Source organism: Antennarius striatus, chromosome 12 (genome assembly GCF_040054535.1).
Source record: "Antennarius striatus isolate MH-2024 chromosome 12, ASM4005453v1, whole genome shotgun sequence".
Taxonomy (NCBI): domain Eukaryota; kingdom Metazoa; phylum Chordata; class Actinopteri; order Lophiiformes; family Antennariidae; genus Antennarius; species Antennarius striatus.
The window spans coordinates 4227785-4248134 of NC_090787.1; the positions used below are offsets into that span (position 1 = coordinate 4227785).

General features: G+C 42.0%; 2 protein-coding genes across 6 annotated transcripts in view; both read right to left on the minus strand.

Annotated features, from left to right (window-relative positions):
• Positions 1–9: 9 nt before the first annotated feature.
• LOC137605067 (ly6/PLAUR domain-containing protein 1-like) lies at positions 10–8889 on the minus strand. Its single transcript, XM_068329429.1, has 3 exons — positions 8731–8889; positions 7527–7658; positions 10–267 (listed from the first exon to the last, which is right to left on the minus strand). The coding sequence occupies exons 1-3, from the start codon at positions 8780–8782 to the stop codon at positions 32–34; spliced, it is 420 nt and encodes a 139-aa protein (XP_068185530.1). The 5' UTR covers positions 8783–8889; the 3' UTR covers positions 10–31.
• Positions 8890–14143: 5254 nt separating this feature from the next.
• The window catches only part of LOC137604934 (nck-associated protein 5-like), a 39505-nt gene continuing 33298 nt past the window's right edge, over positions 14144–20350 (minus strand). The window contains exons 12-14 of one of the 5 annotated variants that reach the window (XM_068329184.1): positions 18981–19352; positions 17641–17736; positions 14144–16295 (exon numbers count right to left, since the gene is read on the minus strand). In XM_068329184.1, the coding sequence (XP_068185285.1) occupies positions 16294–16295; positions 17641–17736; positions 18981–19352 (470 nt within the window). In that variant the 3' untranslated portion in view covers positions 14144–16293. Of the gene's footprint in view, positions 16296–17621; positions 17737–18980; positions 19353–20350 lie in introns of all 5 variants that reach the window. The other 4 variants (XM_068329183.1, XM_068329188.1, XM_068329187.1 and 1 more) reach the window with 4 other exon arrangements.

Here is a 20350-nt window from a genome sequence, read left to right on the forward strand (position 1 = left end):
TCGCTTTCAACAGGCGGTACTTGGACGCCTGTCAGCACAGGGCGGCGGCCAGAAGGACGTAGAGCCCCAACACGACGACCCGCGGCGCGGTCAGGGGAATCGCCGCTGAAGGCTGCGGTCGTTTCTTCTGGCGGGGGCCGTTACACAGCGGTGTGTTGCAGCAGGTGATGCACACCGAGTTGAGCTTGCCGGTGCAGAACTGCTGGTAGCCGGACGACGCGATGAGGCAGGCTCCCGATGAGGCGCACGACTTGCGGTAGTGAATTCCTGAAATCAGGACAAAATCAGAGACGTTATGGTCAGTTTGCCATCAGGACAGAAATTAGCATAATGTCAGTTTCTTGTAATACAACTGTACATGCTTGATGATGTGCAGATGTAGCCTAATCTCCCGACTACCTGCTAAAAATATGCAATGTAGTGAAGCTTTTTATCATGTATAAATGAGGGATATCTGTACCAGCACAATGAGTTTTAGCAACGTGTCGGTAATTAAAAGCTCATTCTGGGAATGCGTATGAACTCTGCACCAACGTTCATCAAAACACACTTCTGACATAATTGTTGGAGTCTCAAAAGTTAAACTCGTTGGAGTTTATCCATCAGGAAAAGTACGAACCCGTCACAGACTACCTTTAGCATCATTCTGTCCTTTATTCTCCAGCTGAACCAACCTTCCAAGACTCTGATCGTGTCCAGATAGATTCCCGTTTGACCTGGAGAACTTTGGTACCATTATGAGGTTTGGCATGCAACTTTAAAAAAAAAAGCTTTAACAGGATGTAAGAGTGTAAGAAAATAGGGAACTTTTCAGGAAGTTCCCTCAAAGATCTGAGTGGATCTGCTGGAAAAACTTGTTGGAACTTGTGAGATTATAGAAGGGAGGCCTTAACATTTGGTGACATTTTACCTCACAGAGATTCAGATGAACTTCCTGTAACCCCTCGTAACGTGCAGCTCCTCTCTCCACCAGAGTGCAACAGATATAACCGCATGTTCATTTAAATTGTGCATCCTGCCGTGTCTTACATTCTGCAAATACCAGCGGAGGTCCCGGAAGGCGTCGGAGCAATCCGGCGGAAATGTCTCCAAATGTCGGAGGGGGTGGGGGGAGACACCTCGTCCTGTTGTAACGGCCAGGAGATGAAAACGGCGCTGGCGTCTCGCATTTTATTTCTTTTTTAGGTCAAAAAGAAACCTATGGGACAGACGTGCGGAATCAAGACGATCCCGCTGGTGTTAACGGCGGTATGTTCTGTTGCCTTTTATTTCCAGAGGTAATTGGAAAATGGCGAGAGCCGATAAGAGGGGCAGTCAGTGGATAATGAAGTGTGGTAACAGCAGAGAGTGTCACCGGCGGAGAATATGGATTTGATGGCTTTTCTCACCTCAAACAATCACTTACCAATCACACGGGCGATTTATTAGCGAGCTCGCCCCTCGGCGCCGCACCTCCGACTTCCCTCCGACTTCTTTCGTACTCGTTAATACGTTCACGTAGAAACTTCATTTAAACTTGTAACTCCTCCCTTCTCGCTCCAGCGGTTTGATACCTCACATCACAGGGTTTTCTTTTTTCTTTTTTGGTAATTGGACAAGTTTTATTAGTTTTTGAGTTTTCAGGCATTTTTCATTGGCGTATTTTGGCGTAATCATGGTGACGTCATAAACTTGAACGTATTGACGACAGCTTGCGGCACAAACTTGGTAATAAACAACATTTCAACGTCAGATGGTTGGTTTTAACTGACAGCCAATTTTTCCAGGAAAGCAAATACACTTCAGTTCACCCCTATTATAGACGTGAAGGATACGTGCAGAGCTGCGTTTATTTATATAATATCACCACGATGGATCTGTGACGGGACAACAGGGAAGCACTCACCTTATAACAAGCAAAGGGCCTGAGGGACATTTAATTTCCTTTGTGCAAATCTGAGATTCAGCACTTCAATTTAAATTGAGTTAATTTATAGGCGAAAGGGTGAAATTTCTTATCGACTTTCCAGCTCTGGGAGAACTCGCACTCTTTAATGAGAATCATCACGGTCGGCTGCATAAGATAAAGAGGGGAGACCAACATATCGGAGGGTTTTTTTTGTAGCACGTAAATCGACCAATCATTGGCTCTCATTTGCATCTGTGGACAGAAAAAACGCTCAAGAAACAAGTTTTGACATGAGCCTGAAAATATAAGATCGTCCTCTGGTACGGACAGAACTCTGAACTTTTAACTGCGTCACTATTTTTGACTTTCGAGAAACTTCCTGCGTCTGAAACCGTGTGCGTCGACATCGATTTATAAGTGAACCTAACCTGTGGACACGTAGTCCTTTGATTCTGAACCAAACGTCTTCATCAGCGACCGACCTTGAAAGAATAGACTAATCTTGTTTGACGTGTTGGATGTGTATCAGTCAGCCTGCAGAATTTAATTATCCATCTAAATCAAGCCTGACTACGCAGTGAAATTAGATAGCAGTTGGTCTATGAGCCAACATAAAGATGTCGTGGAGATAAATAGTCAGCGGGGATGATAAAAATGACAGCAGGTATTTTGGGTGATAAAACCCTGAATTACGTCCAGGAATAAAAGCCGTCATGTTCCAAGCTCTCGCGAAGGCGTTTGTAATTTCCACAGCGCAGTTATGTTAAATAAACTCTCGAGAAGAATGATGGGATAAAGAAAAGTTACTGACTGGGTCAAAGTCCGAAAAGTTAGTTAGCTTGACACAAGATTGATAAACGTTTATCAACGTTTATCAATCATGTCAGAAATAAATCAGGTTTACTATTTGTATCTTATTTTTACTGCATTAACTTGTATTTTAATGATATGGGTTGGATCCACAGCAAAATAAAAAAAGTTTTAGATGTTAAACGTTTGCAGTTTAAGAAGCGAGAAGATTTATTCTTTTAATGCTTGGGGAAAAAAGTGTTTAATGAGAAAAATTCAAAATGACCAACTTTGGAGACACAAAGTTTGGCTCTGAGATGTAGAACTGTAAAGTTATATAAAGTAAAATGTGAGTAATTTTCAAATGTGGAGGTTTGATTAATGGAACTAAAGTTGTTGGAGGAACAAAAAATGAGATGTAGCTCATTTATTATGACATAAATCCAGATTTTTAAAGGTAGACGTCATTGTGACAGTTGAATCTTGTCAAATAAAACACATTTAAGTTTTTTATTTGATTTAATTCTGCCAGTGATTCATTAAATGATCACTGAGTAACTGAACCCAGATGATCAACGTCTGGCTTTAGGAAGAAAACTACTATTTTTTTGACAAAGTTTGAGCCTCAAAGCAAAGTCTAGAGATCGACCAATGAGCAGCCTCCCTCGTTCAGTCCCTCTATGTAACCACAGGAAGCCATTGTGATGGAACATTTGCTGATTTACATTTTAGCTGATATCATAAATTAACTTCAGTGACTTGCACAAGTTAATTTAGATAAGCCCCCGGAGCGACATCGTCTTTGCCCGTCTAAAACGAAGAACAGTCTCACGTTACATATTCTGAACCGACCGAGAACATCCCATTAAGCGTCTGTTATACGAGTTAATAGTTAATCTATGTTATAAATGAGGTTGTGTTTCTATTATTCTAATATTAGGTGCGTCTGGTTCTGTATTCTATTAACCCATTAGTGCAGTGTCAGAGTAAAGTGCTCAATCACACCCGGTGATGAAAACGTTTAACACCTCCAAGTGTGAAAACGTCTGTTTGGATTGTCCAACATGACGTTTTAAATTGGTATTCAAATAAAGTTTCTCTATCTCCTCGATTTGTGAGCACGTTCGATTTTTCGTAAGAGAGTTCAAAACCAAGAATCTGCAGACAAATCTCCACCGATCAAAATCAAATTACGAATCGAACAGATCAAATCTGTGCCGAGGAAAACTGGAAAATTACACCGTACTGAGATAAAATCAAGACTCATGAGGAGAGTACATAGTTGATACGACACCCCCCCTCAGGACAAGGGCCATTTTGTTGCCATGGAGACGCAAATAATTAACACTAAATTCTCAGTAAATAAAAGTCTGATTTAAATGTATGTTTATATTCTCTCTGGAAACAACTTTAATCCTATTTCAAAGGTTTAACAACAAATTGTTGCCATGGAAATGCAGAAAACATGTAGTTAACAAAAGATTAGAACCTTCTGAAATAATAGGTAGAACTTGTTGCTATAGTAACATTCCAACATGCACATCATCCAATCCAATCCAACCATCCAATTTTCCTTCCTTCTATTCAGGCACTTTCTGTAACATACGTGACGATTCTTAACATGTAAATAACGTGTTCCAATGCCGCTCTGCTAAACCAGCGGCTAGCTGAAGCAGACAGGGCGGCATCGACATGACAACTGTCAATAAAGGTTTATTGAAGGCTAAAAAACAAAAAACAAAACATGCACATCATGGAACAAACAAACTTTTTAAAATATGACCCTATCCTTCGTCAGCCTGGACCAGAACATCAACCGCGTCTGGGCTTCAGAGACGACTGTCAGAAGAGCTCGAGGGGGAACCCTTCCATCCATTGGAGCCCCTGACAATCACGTTACATTACACGTGACTGCTTCCCACTCGTCTGACTTTAAACTTAAATTTTAAAGTAGTTCTTCTGGTTTGTTCACATCTAAAAACGTTTCTATTTTAACTTAAAAACTTAAATTTTTTTAACTTAAAACCTCTCCATCATTCATCAGGTTCATCAGCCGCCACCACCAACCTAGAGAAGAAACTCCAACATGAGCGTCTGAATCTCATTTCCTGTTCAACAGACAAACGTGTTCCCTCTGCTTTTAGCTCCGAAAACATCTGGCTGCTAAATCTTTTTAACCATTGATTAGTGCAGCTTTAAAAAAAGCTCCGCCAGGTGTGTGTTTGTGTGTGTGAGCACATGGATTTAGTCACCTTCTCTCAGAAATTGCCTTTTGAGAAACTGAGTGGCCAATTTCCTATCCCTCATCACAGCTCATCTCACCCCCCACCCTGCTTTGGAGGGAGGGATGGGGGGATGCCGCAATGAAAGGTGGCCCGTTGAAGCGTGGCTGAGCCCTCCTGTGCAAGAAGGATGGTCCTCAACAAAGTAAAGACACACTCGTTCATCACTGCTGCAGACATAATCAGGGGGAAGCGTTGATGATAGTCGTAGAGGACAGGTTTGGATCGGAGGCCCGTCTTCCCTACTGACAAATCGCCGCTATCCGAGTGGACGTTGTGTCTCTCCATACTTTTGATGGAGGATATTCTCTCTTGAGTCACACCTTGACGCTTTGGCGGCTCTCGTCTTCCTCGGCTCGATAGGTCAGCTGTCGGAGATGGGTTTTACGACGACCTCCAGATAAATGAGGACCAATCTTTGAGCCAAGGAAACAGGAAATAGACCAATTGAGGATGCGTGTCGGCGTTTCTCTGTCCCATCGGCGCCGTATCAACACCCACGGCATGCAAAGTCACCGGCTTATAAAGCCAATCATATGGCAAATGTGCTAAATTCTAATCACTTACGCGCGCCGCACCGGTGTGGCGGTGTGTTCGTGATTGTGTGTATTGCTTTTCAAATAGCGAAGAGGTGCGGTCAGTTGAATTTCTAAGCCCTCCTTGTCATGCATTGCAGCAATAACGATAACCCTCAGAGATAAAGGGTGGGATGTACGCGAGCATTCATGTGGAAATTTTCTTATTAAAGAGCCGTCGACTCTGCGGCGTCGAATGAGAACCACCAGACGGGGGCTTGTTGCTTTCACTCAAACGCGGCACAAAGAGGGAGGAGAGGGTTCCCAGTTTTCACCGGGTGCGTAAACGAAGTCGACCCGGGACGCTGGGTCGACCTTGAGTGCGTGAGGTCAAACCTCCCGCGGTAGAAGCATGGGTGAACACAGCACAACACGCAGTTTTCATTAGTGAAAAGGAAGCAGTTTTTTTTAGCTGCAGAGGCAAAATAAACCGCTCTAAAGCGTTTGGGTTTACTTACACGCCGTCATATGTTGCTCTACACGTTCCTTCAACTACCGATTTGTTAATGTGTTGATTTAAGATGTTAAAACAGAAGCCGGAGCACTTTTACCATCAGATCTGGCTTGACAGAATCTGTCGAAGTGGGATGAGAATATTTTTCCAACAGGTGATTAAAATCCCTGAATTTGATGGACTGATGTTTTATTACCCCATCAGACGTATTCTCACATAATAGCCCCAAGGAATAATGAGTGGTTTATGAGTTGGTAACAAAAAAAAAAAAAAAAAGGTTTTCCCATCATGGCGGATCCGCAACTATCGTCAGATTCTTTTCACAGGGACTTCAACCCCACGGGATAACATCCAAAATCTAGATCTGAGTGTGCACAATGGTGAAAATCAACGATTCATCACAAAACCTGACCAAAAGATGTGGAAACTTTTGTTTAATTCAAATATCTTGCAGACATGATCACAAAACGTCCATCTTTGGCGGGCGAAAGCGATTGGCCACACCCCGATATCAATATTTGCATTGAGCGAAGGGCGACTGGGAAGAAAACTTGGTGCAAGTTTATTTTGTGGAGACCTAAAAAAAATGATAGGCTGAAAGATTTTCTCCTCAGATGAAAGTGGAATAGTTTATATCCATGACCGGAGTCTGAAATACCGACCGCAAGCCAACGCTTTCATCCTCGACTGGAGCACTGGAGGCCGCGTCCCCGCTGACCTCAGATCAGCTCAGCAGACAGAGCTCTCTCCTTCTTCGTGACACCGCTGACAACATAAAGCCTCCCGCTGTGTGGTGACGACACCTGGACCGACTGGTGAAATAACACGCCCAACGCTCCACATGCAGACATCAGTGGTGTCACTTCGGCTTTAAGCTGCATTGATTTCACGCCTCCTCTTCAGACTCCGAACGGAGCGCCTCGATTCAAAAATCCTCGATTCGAATCACCAGAAATCTAATCTGATGTTCTTGGATCGAGGCCAGCCTGTCGGTTCTGCTCTGAGATCCTCAGAGAAGAAGAAACAGACATGAAACTGAGGATGCATGATAAGTGGAATTTCGACACGATGACCGTTTCGACTTATTTTTGTGTTCCTGACATGCAGCCGATACAGAAGTGAGAGTTTAAGGCTCTTTAGACGGCATCTTCTGTTTGGTTCTCATCCCAAAAGGATGTATTCCAGCCCTTTAGTTTATCTGACAGGTGCTTCCTCTTGTGAGCCGGCGTTTCTTTGCCTCAAACCGATCAAGATTTTAGCTTTGAAGGCACGTACGAGTTGTTGAACAGAGTCTCAAAACGAGTCCTCATCTTCTTCAGGTCAGGAGGATTGGAGTTCAGGAGGAAGCTGCACCTTTTCTATCAGCCTGAGCTTCAGCAGATAAAGACGGAATTCTCATTTCTTTTAAGTCGATGAACTTGGCTTTGTGTTATTGCTTGTATTTACTCTCTAATATAAATCCCCTCCCTCTTTATGTGCGATAAGATCTGTGCACCTCTGGTGAGAAACACACTAAAGGAGCTGCAGCCGTGACTCACCGTCATCCTTCACCAGCACCTCCTTCTGGCACGTATCCTGAACGTTCACGGTGCAGTTCACGATGAACTCCGGCGAGGAGCAGTCGTGTGTCATCTCCTCACACTGATAGCACTGGATCTGCAGAGCCAGCCCTGCAGCGCACACACACACACACACACACACACACACACACACACACACACACGCTCTTCATTTAGAGGCACCGAGTATTTTCAGCATCATGAATAAAATTACTTTGAGTTTCATCTCAAAGTTAAATGGCATCTTTAAAACCCTCATTTTTTCCACTCTGACCGTTTCCAATCGAAGCGACAGAGATGCTCAATTGTTCCTCTGCATCCGAGTCAATTTGCTGCATTTATTTGAGCAGCTTGTTGCATTATTTCATCACATCCTTATAATTTTACATCTGATGTCATTTGCTTCCGTCTCTTATTTTGTCTTTCAATAATATGCTAAATATCACAGCATCACAGGATTCACTCTGCGATCAAATCAAATCACATCAGACACACCAAATGATGATGCATGAAAAATTAGTGTGGATGCATTCAAAATGACATTTAATGCAAAACAAAAACAAAAAAAACAAAAAAAACAAAAAATTCAATCTTGGTCCAGAATTCTTAAGTTCTGGTATCGTTTTCAGCTGAGCTTCTACTCGATCCTTTTCCTCTCTGAGTGGTTACATCTTTATTTATCCGCGGGTCCATATATATTCCTGCCCGGTAAAACAGACTTGGAATAAACGCTCCTGTCCTCTTTGGTTTGCCGCTGCACATCATGACTGAAGTCACATTTATGATATGAAAACATCTCACGTCTGGCAAAAGCAGCTTTGGCTCTGAAGTGCTCATCTGAATCTTTACGCAAACTTTACCTGCGTCTTTTTTGGCGCTCCTATGTGCACGGCCACGGCGCGCATTTAATAATCTCTATCGATGATAAATAGCAAAGGAATGGCTCTAATGTTAAAACATAAATGCATCCCAAATGTGAGTTGTTGATCCTCCTAGTGAGTCAGAAGCCATGAAGGAAAACAGAACCGGCGCTGGCCGCTCCGGGCAGTGCGCGCAGCGTGACGCGTTCTCATCAGTCACCGCGCTCCAAATGAATAACCCGGAGTTTCAGCTGGAAGTTTTTGGTGTGAAAGGATGGCATAAAAGTGGCGTTAAATCCCGGTAATGACGAGTCTGTCCATACCTGAGCCGAAGAGGAGCAGCAGCAGCAGAGTGGAGACGGTGAGGAACGACATGGTCCGTTAGCGACGCGCCGAGCAGCAGCGTGAAGGACGGGTGGTCGCCCGGGCTGAGGCGCGCAGACAGCCGGCCATGGTGAGCCACGCACCTCCCGCGGTGCGGCTCCGCTCTTATCCGCCGCTGACGTAGACACACGTGCACACACAGGCTCGTTCGTGACTGTATTTTGCACCACGTGATTAAATAAGTTGGCGATGCTGAGGAATTCTCAATGTGTGCTTTTCATGTTGATTCCAGTTCCGGGTTTGTTTGTTTTTTGGGTAGAAGTTTGATTTTACTGTAATAAATAAAAAACTCATCGATTTTCTCCAATAAATTGATCACTAAAGTTTATTAAAATTACCCAAAACAAGCGTTCACAATAGAATGACTCAGTAGAGCGCACACCCCCTTTAGGCCCCTCCCCCTGTATGTTTGCTTTATATTTGTGTAATTACATAAAGAAAAAAAAGTTAAAAATAAATTCAATCAATATTAAATAATAATAATAATAGTAATAATAATAATAATAATAATAATAATAATAATAAATATGATTCATCCTTTCAACATTGTCATCAGTCTCAGCAGAGTCATCAGCTGCCACCACCAGTTTCTGAATATATTGTTAATGCTTATAGGTTGGCTATCCTGTCATAGTCTCCAACCAACCAACCAACCAACCAACCAACCAACCAACCAACCAACCAACCAACCAACCAACCAACCAACCAACCAACCTCCCAGTTAACACCATAACCTTCTTTACGAGGCAAATAAAATAAGTCCTGGTGTTTGAAGAAATAGATAGATAGATATCCAACGATAATTCATTTAATCTGTTATGACCCCCATAAATATTCTTAATAACTCTTTATCTGCTCATAATTTTACGGACATTAAACCATAAACTGAGCACAAATGAATGCTTTGACCTCCACAGACTCAGATCAGAGTTTTTATTGTGCTGAAAATGACTTTAATGTTCAGCTTTTGTTTCATCTGATCTACAGCATCGACTCTCCTTGTTGTGACAGTGTTGTTTTATATTTAATGTGACATTCAGGAGCTAAAAGCAAAATGAACTCAGAGCCGCACCATAACATATACAGTAGATCACAGCACAGGATGCACCTTGAAAACACTCTGTCAAACTCCCTTATATTAAGTTATACGCATTATAATTAATGGATTCATCTGAAGCCAGGGAAAAGTTTGGGACTATTTTAATGCATATTTGATGGTTGTATCCGAGCAACGGGATTAAAACCAACTACTGCGCAGCGAAGGACCGTGTCACCCGCTGCAACCACTGATGTGTTTTTAATTAGTTTATGGAGCACAGAGGAATCACACACACACACGCACACGCACGCACGCACGCACGCACGCACGCACGCACGCACACACACACACACTCTCAAGGGTACATATTTGTTGTTCCATTTACTTTCTCAAAAACCCTTTTACCTTTATATTCAGCGAGTGGAATCTTAAACACATTTCTTTAAATAGTGATGATGTTTACTTTTATCACTACTAAATAAACAAACAAATAAACAAATTAATGACAGTAACCACATGTGTTTGAATCTAGCATTTGAATTTAGAGCTAAAACCATTGAAAGTAAGAATTTATCACTGGATGTTTTTGGATATTGCAGTCTGTTTAAAAAGTGCATGAAGATTTGAAGACACTAAATTGTCTGATTAAGTTGAGAAATGTTATTTAAAAGCTGAGAATGAATCTCGGCTCTCGTGTTCGTCTGGTGACTCCTGGCGTTAAATGTGATCTTAATTATTATCGAAGTAAACTACCTCTGAGCCGCGGTTGGAGGAGGAGCTCGGGGACAGCTTCGTCTCTTTAACGTCAACCGTTTTAATGATCCATATCCATCCCAGAAGTTCCTGCTTTTAAGGAATAACGGAAATGGAATACAAAGTGTGTCTGCTGTGTGTGTGTGTTGGCCTTTACCATGAAATTAATTATTTAAGGCCTGTCCTTTAACTCGAGTGCGAACGAGGTCGTCAACAGGATAAAACTTTGTGGAAATCACTTCTGTCTTACCAACAAGCCTTCACGTCTATTTTCCTACTTGACCTTTGACCTGCCTCTTCACCAGCTGCCTTTGAATGACCTTCATTGTGAACTTCATTATGAGCACAAACCTCTGAAAAGTTTTTCGCCATCCGACAAACTCAAACTGCATCTTTTTGTTTGCGTGTGTTTTATTTTATTGTCCTAATGGAAACAAAGCTTGGAATAATTCAAGCAGAGTTTTATCGTGGGGCCTCTAATGGCTGCTTTTCATGAATAAAATCATAAAAGGAGGCTTAAAACAACGTGAGCCTGAGGTAAATATCGCAGGCGGTGAAATGCATCATAAGTTAAAGGTAAACAGAGAAGCGATCCATCGCGAAAAGGCTCGGACATAAAGCTGGGAAATGAAGCACCTTTCAAAAGCCTCTCCGAAAACTAATAACACGGGCAGATCAGCGTGTTAAAGGATGAAAATTCACCTTTTCTGCTCAAAACTGCATCTAAACAGTGGAGAACTTGAAGACTGATGGTTGAATTGACTCATCCAGCAAGAACTGGAAGAAGAAGACGAGTTCAGAGATGAAGGCAGGGTCCCGGGATGCTCCGTCAGTGTTTCTCCATCGAGGCCTGACGTCAGCGAGCTGCGATCCAAACTGATAAGTTTCTGTTTTAATCAGCGGATGAAACAGAGTTGGCTCTGCAGAGGAGATGTTTGTGATTTACCGCCCTAATCAGCTTGACTGGAAGTTGGATAATTACACATTAGAACAAGTTTAAATGTTACGAGTCCCCTCTGTGGACCAACTGTAGGCGATGTGAAGATTTACAGCGAGTCTTAAATGAGACGTCCATGAAGGTAATTAAACCCCACTGGTATGAGAGTAAAAATCACCAATGGGCAGCTGGTGAAGCGGTCACATGACCATTCCAAATGCTTAACTTGATTTACTCTATTTTTTATGCATCGGATTGAAAAACGTTTTTCTGAGAGCCAACCTTTACTTGACTAACATGACGTTGTGCACCGACTTCTTCAAAGCATCAGTTGTTAGCGTCCCGTGTGTCTAACGTGTCCCGCATGTTAAAACAGCAAGGAAAGCTTGTTTGACAGAAACGCTCAGAATTAACTCGATTTGGGGGTGAAGCATGAGCTTGTGTTCGGAGCCGGATCAGATGCAGGACTGTTTATTAAATCAGGACCTTTAAGTCAAAAGGGAGCCTTTACGTCAAGGACTTATTTACTGCGACAGCACGAGCGACAGAAGGTTACTGGAGCGGTCAGAACTCCTGAGCCAGCAGTTATTAGATGATGTTACCGCTTTATTCCCATAGTTTTACCTCACAGGCTGCTCCACCTGTTGTGAACAGAAAACCTGCAGACAAAAATCAGGGCAGGAAATCACAACTTTTCACATATTTATAGTCAATTCAACTACATGATCAATCAGGCTGCAGTGGTGAGCTGAGCTTTTTTTCCAATCTATTCTCTGCCAACAATCACTTTTCTATTCCAGATTAGCAAAACACGTTTATCAGGAAACACGAAGCAAAGCAGTCTTTGGATTTTGATTTTATTTTATTTGTTTTGCCTCAGATGAGGAGTTAGTTTAGTTAGTGGGATTATGCAAATTCGACTAGATGGATGTATTCACTGTCCATCCTTGATGACAGACAACATTTCCACATACACTCACCGGCCACTTTGTTAGACACACCTGTCCAACTGGTCGTTAACACACATTTCTGATCAGCCAATCCCGTGGCAGCAGCTCAGGTGATTTAAGTGACTTTGAACAGGGTGTGGTTGTTTTGTTCCAGACAAGCTGGTCTGAGTGTTTCAGAAGCTGCTGGTCTGCTGGGATTTTCAGGCACAACCACCTCTAGGGTTTACAGAGAACAGTCAGGAAAAGAAAAAATATCCAATGAGGCGCAGTTCTATGGGAGAAAATGTCTTGTTGATGCCAGAGATCAGAGGAGAATGGACAGAAGGGTTTGAGCTGATGGAAAGACGACAGGAAACACACTGGGAGCTACTCCTGTCAGCTAAGAACAGGAAACTGAAGCTACAATTCACACAGAATCACCAAAATTAGAAAATAGAAGATTGGTTGATTGATTCTCAATTCTCAATTTCTGCCGCGACATTCGGATGGTAGGGTCAGAATTTAGCATCAACAACATGAAAGCATAGATCCATCCTGCCTTGTCTCAACGGTTCAGGCTGCTGGTGGTGGTGTACTGGTGTGGGGGATGTTTTTTTGGCACACTTTGGACCCTTAGTACCAACTGAGCATCGTTGCATCGTTGATGGCTACTTCCAACAGGATAACCGTGTCATAAAGCTCCCATCATCTCAGGCTGGTTTCTTGGGTTTCTTGAACAAATGTCCTCCACAGACACCAAATCTCAAATTAATGGAGCAGCTTTGTGACGTGGTGGAACGGGAGATTCTCATCATTGATGTTCAGCCAACAAATCTGCCGCAACAGTGGGATGCTATCAAGTCAGTAAGGACCAAAGTGTCTGAGCAACATTTCTCGTACGTTGTTGATTCGATTCCACGAAGGATTAAAGCGATCCTGAAGGCAAAAGTTGGCCCAACCTGGTACCAACAAGGTGGACTAAGGTGAGTGTGTGTTCTATATTAGTACTTTATTTAATAGTTTAAAATAAGACTTCGTCTTTTTGTCCAGTCCAGACCTGTTTCACTCTACCTTTCATGCTAAGCTAAACCTAACCTTCTCTCAGCTCCTGCTTCTTTTTTAATAAAGTAGTAACTCAGAGACAACTCTGAAAATATTCAGGGGAGTATTTCTCCAAATGTCAGACTTTTGCTTTTACTTCTGGAAAGTTTCTGATGGGCTTTATGGATGGATGATAAGAAATGTCAACACTTACCCGGAGATAGGTGTCATGACCTCAGGCTGCCGGTGTTGAGGCACAACCTTTCTTTAATTCTACTTTTCTTCTACTTTATTACTTCTTATTTCGTCACATTCGCCTCACACGCAATCCAGCAAAAATCAAATTTGCATCACAGGAAGAGGTTTGACAAACCTTGATTTGGTAGACATTACATGTTAGTTTGTATCCTGCAAATGGTTCACTTTGACATTAATGAAAAACCAAGTTTTTGTCATGGAGATTGCAAAGATATTTTGCTCCAATTTTCTGCAGTGTTTCCATCTTTCATACAGAAAACATAGAATCTGAAGTGGATACTCAAACTGGACTAAAATGATCTCCCATCATCACAGAATTCCCCCTGAAGTCAAATTAGGGCCACATAAATTCAGCCGAACACAACAGACCACAAGAGCACACCCTTAATGTCATATACGTATTGAAATAGTTTATTTTTCTTTCTTCTTTTACATAAAACAAAGAATATCATCAATTTACAACTCTCAATGCTAAGGTGACTGTCACAAGAAAAAACATCACTGTTGTCATTGGGCTCTGAAATCAAACGTTTAGAAGGAGAATAACTGCGATAGTGAGAAACAACATGTGCAATAAATGTCAGATTACACTCAATGGTGCTGAGAACAAACACAGGGCATTGGAGTAAATGCTAAAAAAATACAAGACTCCTGTGAGAGTGAAGTCGGACGCCATGCTCCATCTACCCGTATTGTTACAGCCAATCAGATCCCTGATCCATCGACGCCTCGTCTGACCCGCGTTACGTCGCTAAACCTGTGTTTGGTGTGAACGTGACGCAGATAACACGTGAAGCGAGTGAGTTAAGATTAACAGAGGTAACTAATGAGAAGACATGACCAACGACGTTGTGCAACATGAAAGTGCTCCATAGCTGTATGTTACATTAAGAATATGGCTATAGTTACCATAACAAGTTTGATATGTAGATTTATTTGCATTCATTTTCTGAGTATGTGATTTTGGCAATATGTGTTTTGGCAAATATCTACACAACAAAGAGGGGAAAAAGTCTGCAAAAGCAGCTACCAAATATGTGGGGATGCATTCAAAACACCAAAAAACGTCACCATAAAAGACACAGCATACATATTAGAGAGAGAAACCGAGCTACGGCGGGGAGATATCTTACAGTTTAATGTACAGACAAAAGCTGAGGAGGGAAATATCCAGTTCTGGTTGTGTTCTTGAAGTGTTTCCATGACATCCGGCAGTCGTGAGTGTTAAAGTTGAGGTTGGCGTCTCGAATCCACAGCGTCTATCAGAGACAGTAAATGGTGTTTTCCCTGAGCTAGCACGACAACGTCCACTATGTACCTACAGGTGCTTCATGACTAAGGTTACATGCAAAACGTCTTGATGTCATAACTGTGGAAAAGACCGTTTGAAAGGTTTCATTAGAACGCGGCGCCTCGTTTTAAATGACATCGCTTTTATTACGGATGACGCATTTAAAAGGCGTTAAAAATCCAATTCCATACGGTGTATTTCTGTGGTTACATTGAGAAAGGTGTTTGCATGCAAGATACCAACATAGTGACTATAAAATAAAAAACGAATGCACACTTTAAAGGATCACATGACTCAGTCAGGCATTGAGCTCATGTATGGCAATCAGTAGTTAGTGCTGTACATAGAGATGGAATCAGATTCATATGGTTCAATCCGTCGCCTTGTTAAAACAGTCGTTACTGACATATGTATTTGCGCCTTTTACTAGATTGAAAGCGGAAGTGCATCGTCACACACACATTTATTGAATGTCTGGAGACACAAATGAATGTGACGACATGACCTTTTATTTCCAGGGTCTCTATAGGGACTGCCGCCGGCCCCTCTATGGAGCTCTGGTGGTGATATTCAGCGTTTAGACACACATTAATCAATATTTTTCATGATTTCAAGCAACAAAGTTCAATCCACTGTGTGCTTGCGGACTAGCTAGGATGCTATACCTGCAAGTGATTTCCTCGAAATTGGATGCGATGCTAATGCCGCTGGATGTGAAAATGAATTGTTTGTTAACCAGCTTTGTGTGACTGTGTTGAGGTTCGGTGAAACATTTGATCCCATCTGAGGAATTAAGCGATCAAAGCCGCTGACGGTAAAAAGAAGATAACTGATGCTGTCGCTGTTATCGCACAGATATGAAGGTGAATCAGCCTCGAGATAAGATGATGATGATCACAGGTAGCCACAAGAATTCTACGGTAGCTAACTTAAAAAGAACTTGCTTTGTAAAATCGTAAAATGCGGGTTCGTATATTCATAAATCCAAGCAGCAGCTTAGAGCCAATGAGCTGCAGAGGTTTAGCGCTACACCTGGAAGGCTACCCGGCACCTGAGCGCCGAGGTCAGGTGGGAGTCAGCGATGCCGAGCTCACTGGTGTGTTTTTTTTTTCCAGTTCTGATCGTTTCATCCTGATTCACAGACTCATGTGTGGAATCTGTGGGATTTAGGGATCAAGCGTGGGCGTGTTGCGGTGATAAATCCAGCTGATTGCTTGATTCCCGGCTTCAGGTTGATTCATTCGGCTTCATGAACTCTGAAATGGAAGAAAGGGAGAGTCAGATCCTGCAGCATGGAGCCATGCAAATGCTGCCCGGCGTGAAGTACCTGCCATATATCACAGTCATTATGATTTGTCATATGACATGAAAAACGAATCTTCATCACGTCCACATAAATTGGTTAACAATGGGTCAGATTCACTTTAAACGTATCATTTTATGCTATAGAAAATTTTAAATGAACGTTTTAATCGCTTCCCCCCAAACTATTAATGAATATTTATTTCTGCAAGATTATTTTTCTAACCCACAGGGATATCCTTCACACACACAAACACACACACTCATATCCTAAACACCAGCGTTAATGTTCTGTACAGATGCAAATGATGTTTGGGGAAGCTTGTGTTAGTCATGTGTGTAGCCGCCGCCATTAAGCTCACTTTCCGCTCAGTGGGGATTGAAATGAGTTCCACAGGAGCGCTGCCAAAAAACCGAAGTTCAACAAAGTAAAAATAAAAAAGCCGGGTTTGTGGGAGCTAAATCTGAATTTTTAGTGGAAAGAAAAAATAATGATGTCAAGCATGAATTGTATTAAAAAGAAATCTCATTTTGGTTTAGTAAGATATTCCAAAACTGGTTTGTCTTCTAAATATTTTAAAAAAACAAAGTTTCTTTAAAAGTTTTTCTTTAAAAAAATTCTTTTGAGCATCCATTTTTAATACGATTAATTTTCACGCTCATAAAACCACAATTGATCTCATTTTAGGGCCCATTGCTCTCTTCCAGTTGCCAGACTTTTATTCTAGTTCTAGCAAACATTTTATTTTGCTAAATACGAGACAGCTTGATTTGATTTACGACTATCTGGCTTCTTCCTGGGGCTGTTCTTGCAGTGAAGGTGAAGCATTTTAAATGGCGAAAAAGAGAACTTCCTCATCTTCAATGCGTCCTTCTTCCTTCTACAATGTCAAAAAACTCTGAATTGATCTTGACAACCTGAAAGCAGATTCTACATTTGTCTCCGTGTTGAGTGTAGATCGAATAACTTTTCCACAAGCCTTTAAAAAATAGATCCTGTTTTTTAATTTTTCTTCTGACCCTGGCATTTGGAGAGTTTTAAAGCTTTAATGTGAATTTGATTTCAACAGTCAGACAAGAGCTCCGAGGTAACTATTCTGGAAATAGTCTATTTTAATGGGGCAATAAACCTTTTGAGTATTAATTCAGTATGGATTTTGGAAATTCACTTTTGTTTTGTCACTTTAACTTTTCAGAGATGATAACCTAGCATCCAAAAAGAACACTGAATAAAATATGGAAATACTGATGACTGAACACAGAGACTGTCTTAAATAAACCTGTTTCGTTGTGTCTTACAGGTGGCAAGTTGAAGTCTTGTCTGTTCTGTCTTTTTGCTCGTAGTAGTTCGTGTTTTTGATTTGATATAGGTCAACTTTTTTGGTTCCAATCCACCTGGAAAAAACACAGAATGAAACTGATTTCAGAGGATTTCTCAGAAGTCAAATTTGATTCTCTTTCCCGTCTGACAGAGGACTGAAATGTGGCGTTAGCAGAACAGATTGACACAGCCGACTTCTAGCATCTTCAAAGACAGCGAGATTATCATTCTGAATTCAAAGAGCGGCAGATCTGAGTGACGCTAAAGGAGCGCTGGATGACATCTTGAAAGATGACAAATTGAAAATTCTGGCTCTAAAGTGACAACCACCTGAAACGAAAAAGAAAAACATTTGAAAGTGAAACTAAAGTTCACTTTTTCAGACATGGAGAGACAACCTAGGTTACTTTAGAAGTATTATGTGAAATATTTCTGAATTATAATATCAGCAACATCTAGAAATGTTGTGTTTTGTTAACTTATGTGAACATTCAATTTTCCAACAGCTTTGGGTAACTTTCTATGGGTTTCTCTAAATGATACACACAGGCATAAATTAGACCAGTTTTAGAAGGCTATGTTTTTTTTATTTGAACTTCTCCGACACCAATGAGTTTAACTGTTCTACTGCAAATTTCAGATGTTAGGTTGATTAGCTAGAAAGTTTTTTATGAGTTCTGTTTGTGAATTTTAATTTAATTCCCAGGTCAAGCAGCATTTAGCACCACGGCTGGTTCTGTGCTAGAATATCAGACATCAGGCTTTAGCTGCTCTTTCAGTTTTTCTTTTTAGAACAAGACAACCAAACGTCACCAGGTCTCATCTAATCAGACTTTTTATCTTGTTAACTGTTAAAGTTTTAATAACTATCTGAAACTCTTCAAAGTAAATGTACAGTACGATATGTAAGTTCGGTGGTTAGCTGGTCTTTACAACTCCTGTAGCGAATGTCACCTGATTTATCTAGCTAGATATCGCTACACTGACGACTACGCAAACATTTTAAAAGTCTTAAATGCAAGAAACTCTGATATTTGCGTGTTTCCATCAGCAGAACTTGAGTGTAAGTCTTTTGGGTGGTGTTTTTGTGATGGTGTTGTGGGCAGTGATAACATTGATTCACAAACACGTACTGAACGTCTCTAATGGGAAAAGTCTACAACAAGTGTGAGCAGAGTTTTTTGAATCACCTCTGAACAAAAACAAAGATTGTAAAATGAAAACAAAAAAAAAAGAAACACTGGACAAAGATGAGGATGGATGACTCCACAGCACAGAACCACACCAGCATCATCTCAGCCCACATGGCTTACTGTACCTTGTGATGGTCGGGGTAACCTGCACTGGGTGTCATACACACTGGCAGAGGTCACAATGGGCTGAGACTGGGGTTGGATGGGCTGGAGGAAGGCCACAGTGGGGAAAGGCACTGACGGGACACGGGTCATGGAGGAGTCGGACAGGGAGTTCGGCACCCCTGCGTGGCTGCTGTCCTTTAGTCCGGTGGGTATTCTCCACCGGGGTAACGGGGAAGGTGACACATCCTCACTCGGGGGAGGATTGAGGGACTGTTCTGGGGTGGATGAGGATTTTGGGAGGAGGTGCAGGAAGGAGGAGAAGAAGGAGCAGGATTCGGGTAGGGGGATGGTCCCAATTCCACTGTCCAACGTTCGCATCTTGCAGCCAAAGCCTGCAGCACAGGGAGAACAGTTGAAGTGGCTCAAAGTGAAGGGCAAAGAGGGGGGGCAGGAATGAAACAACAGGGTAACCATGGTTGAAGTGGAGCTACAGCAACCTTTAAAATATAAAAACGTCTGCATGCGGCTGTTCCTCTTGTGGAGGAAGCTGTCCGGCGTCAGAAACGATAACAGAGGATGTGAATCAGTGAAAGAGCTTTCTCTATCAAATGAAACCAGCTTTACCAATCAATAATTGATTGTTCCCCCCGTGCCTCCTTGTTATTCTTGCCATGTTTTCCTCGCTGTTTGTTTCAGAGCTAAGCAGCAGATCTTGGAGTTACGTGCAAAAAAATGGGCAGTCTCTCGCTTAACTTGACAAAGACTCCCCTCCTGTAAGCCGAGTCCAAAAACTGGTGATTCAGTACGATGTAATTATGCATAAGCGTGAGGCAGGGTAGCTAATTCCACCACCGTACATATAACCCTGCCAAAGAGAACGGCTCTGCCAATGCAAATCAAGCCCACTTGAACCACTGCTTTAATGGGTGTGCAACAACCAGCATGCACTGATCACACTGTGGATATGAAACGCACAAAATGGCACATGAGATGCAAAATACACTCCAAAGGCGTGTATTTTATTTGAAGCGTATCAAACACAACTATCAATTCTCGACGCCAACGTGAAGAAGCAGCATTTAGCATTCGTCTCAAACGTGTCTGACGGAGTTACGCCTTAAATCACAGTTGTTACGCTGATTGCCCAGAGTCCAATCTGTGTGCATTTTAAATATTTAGACTTCAGAGAGTTTTTTGTCATAGACAATCTTTCGCTTTTCTAAAAAACTCAATGCATCCCAGCACCCGTCCACCCAGTTAGCGCGCAATCAGGATAAGAAAAGATATCCTCAAGCTGTTGCCGAGCAGCCTCGTGGTTTAATATCTACCCTGTGGCGGTAACCTGTAGGCAATCGCACGCCGGAGCGGAGGCACCAGCTGCTCCCCTTTT

Excerpts from the sequence above, each read along its gene's own strand:
- LOC137605067 (XM_068329429.1), bottom strand. The coding sequence starts at position 8,782 with ATGTCGTTCCTCACCGTCTCCACTCTGCTGCTGCTGCTCCTCTTCGGC. Across the intron at positions 7,659-8,730 it reads GCTGCTCCTCTTCGGCTCAG|GGCTGGCTCTGCAGATCCAG; the intron begins GTATGGACAGAC and ends TGTGCGCTGCAG. Across the intron at positions 268-7,526 it reads GGTGCTGGTGAAGGATGACG|GAATTCACTACCGCAAGTCG; the intron begins GTGAGTCACGGC and ends TCCTGATTTCAG.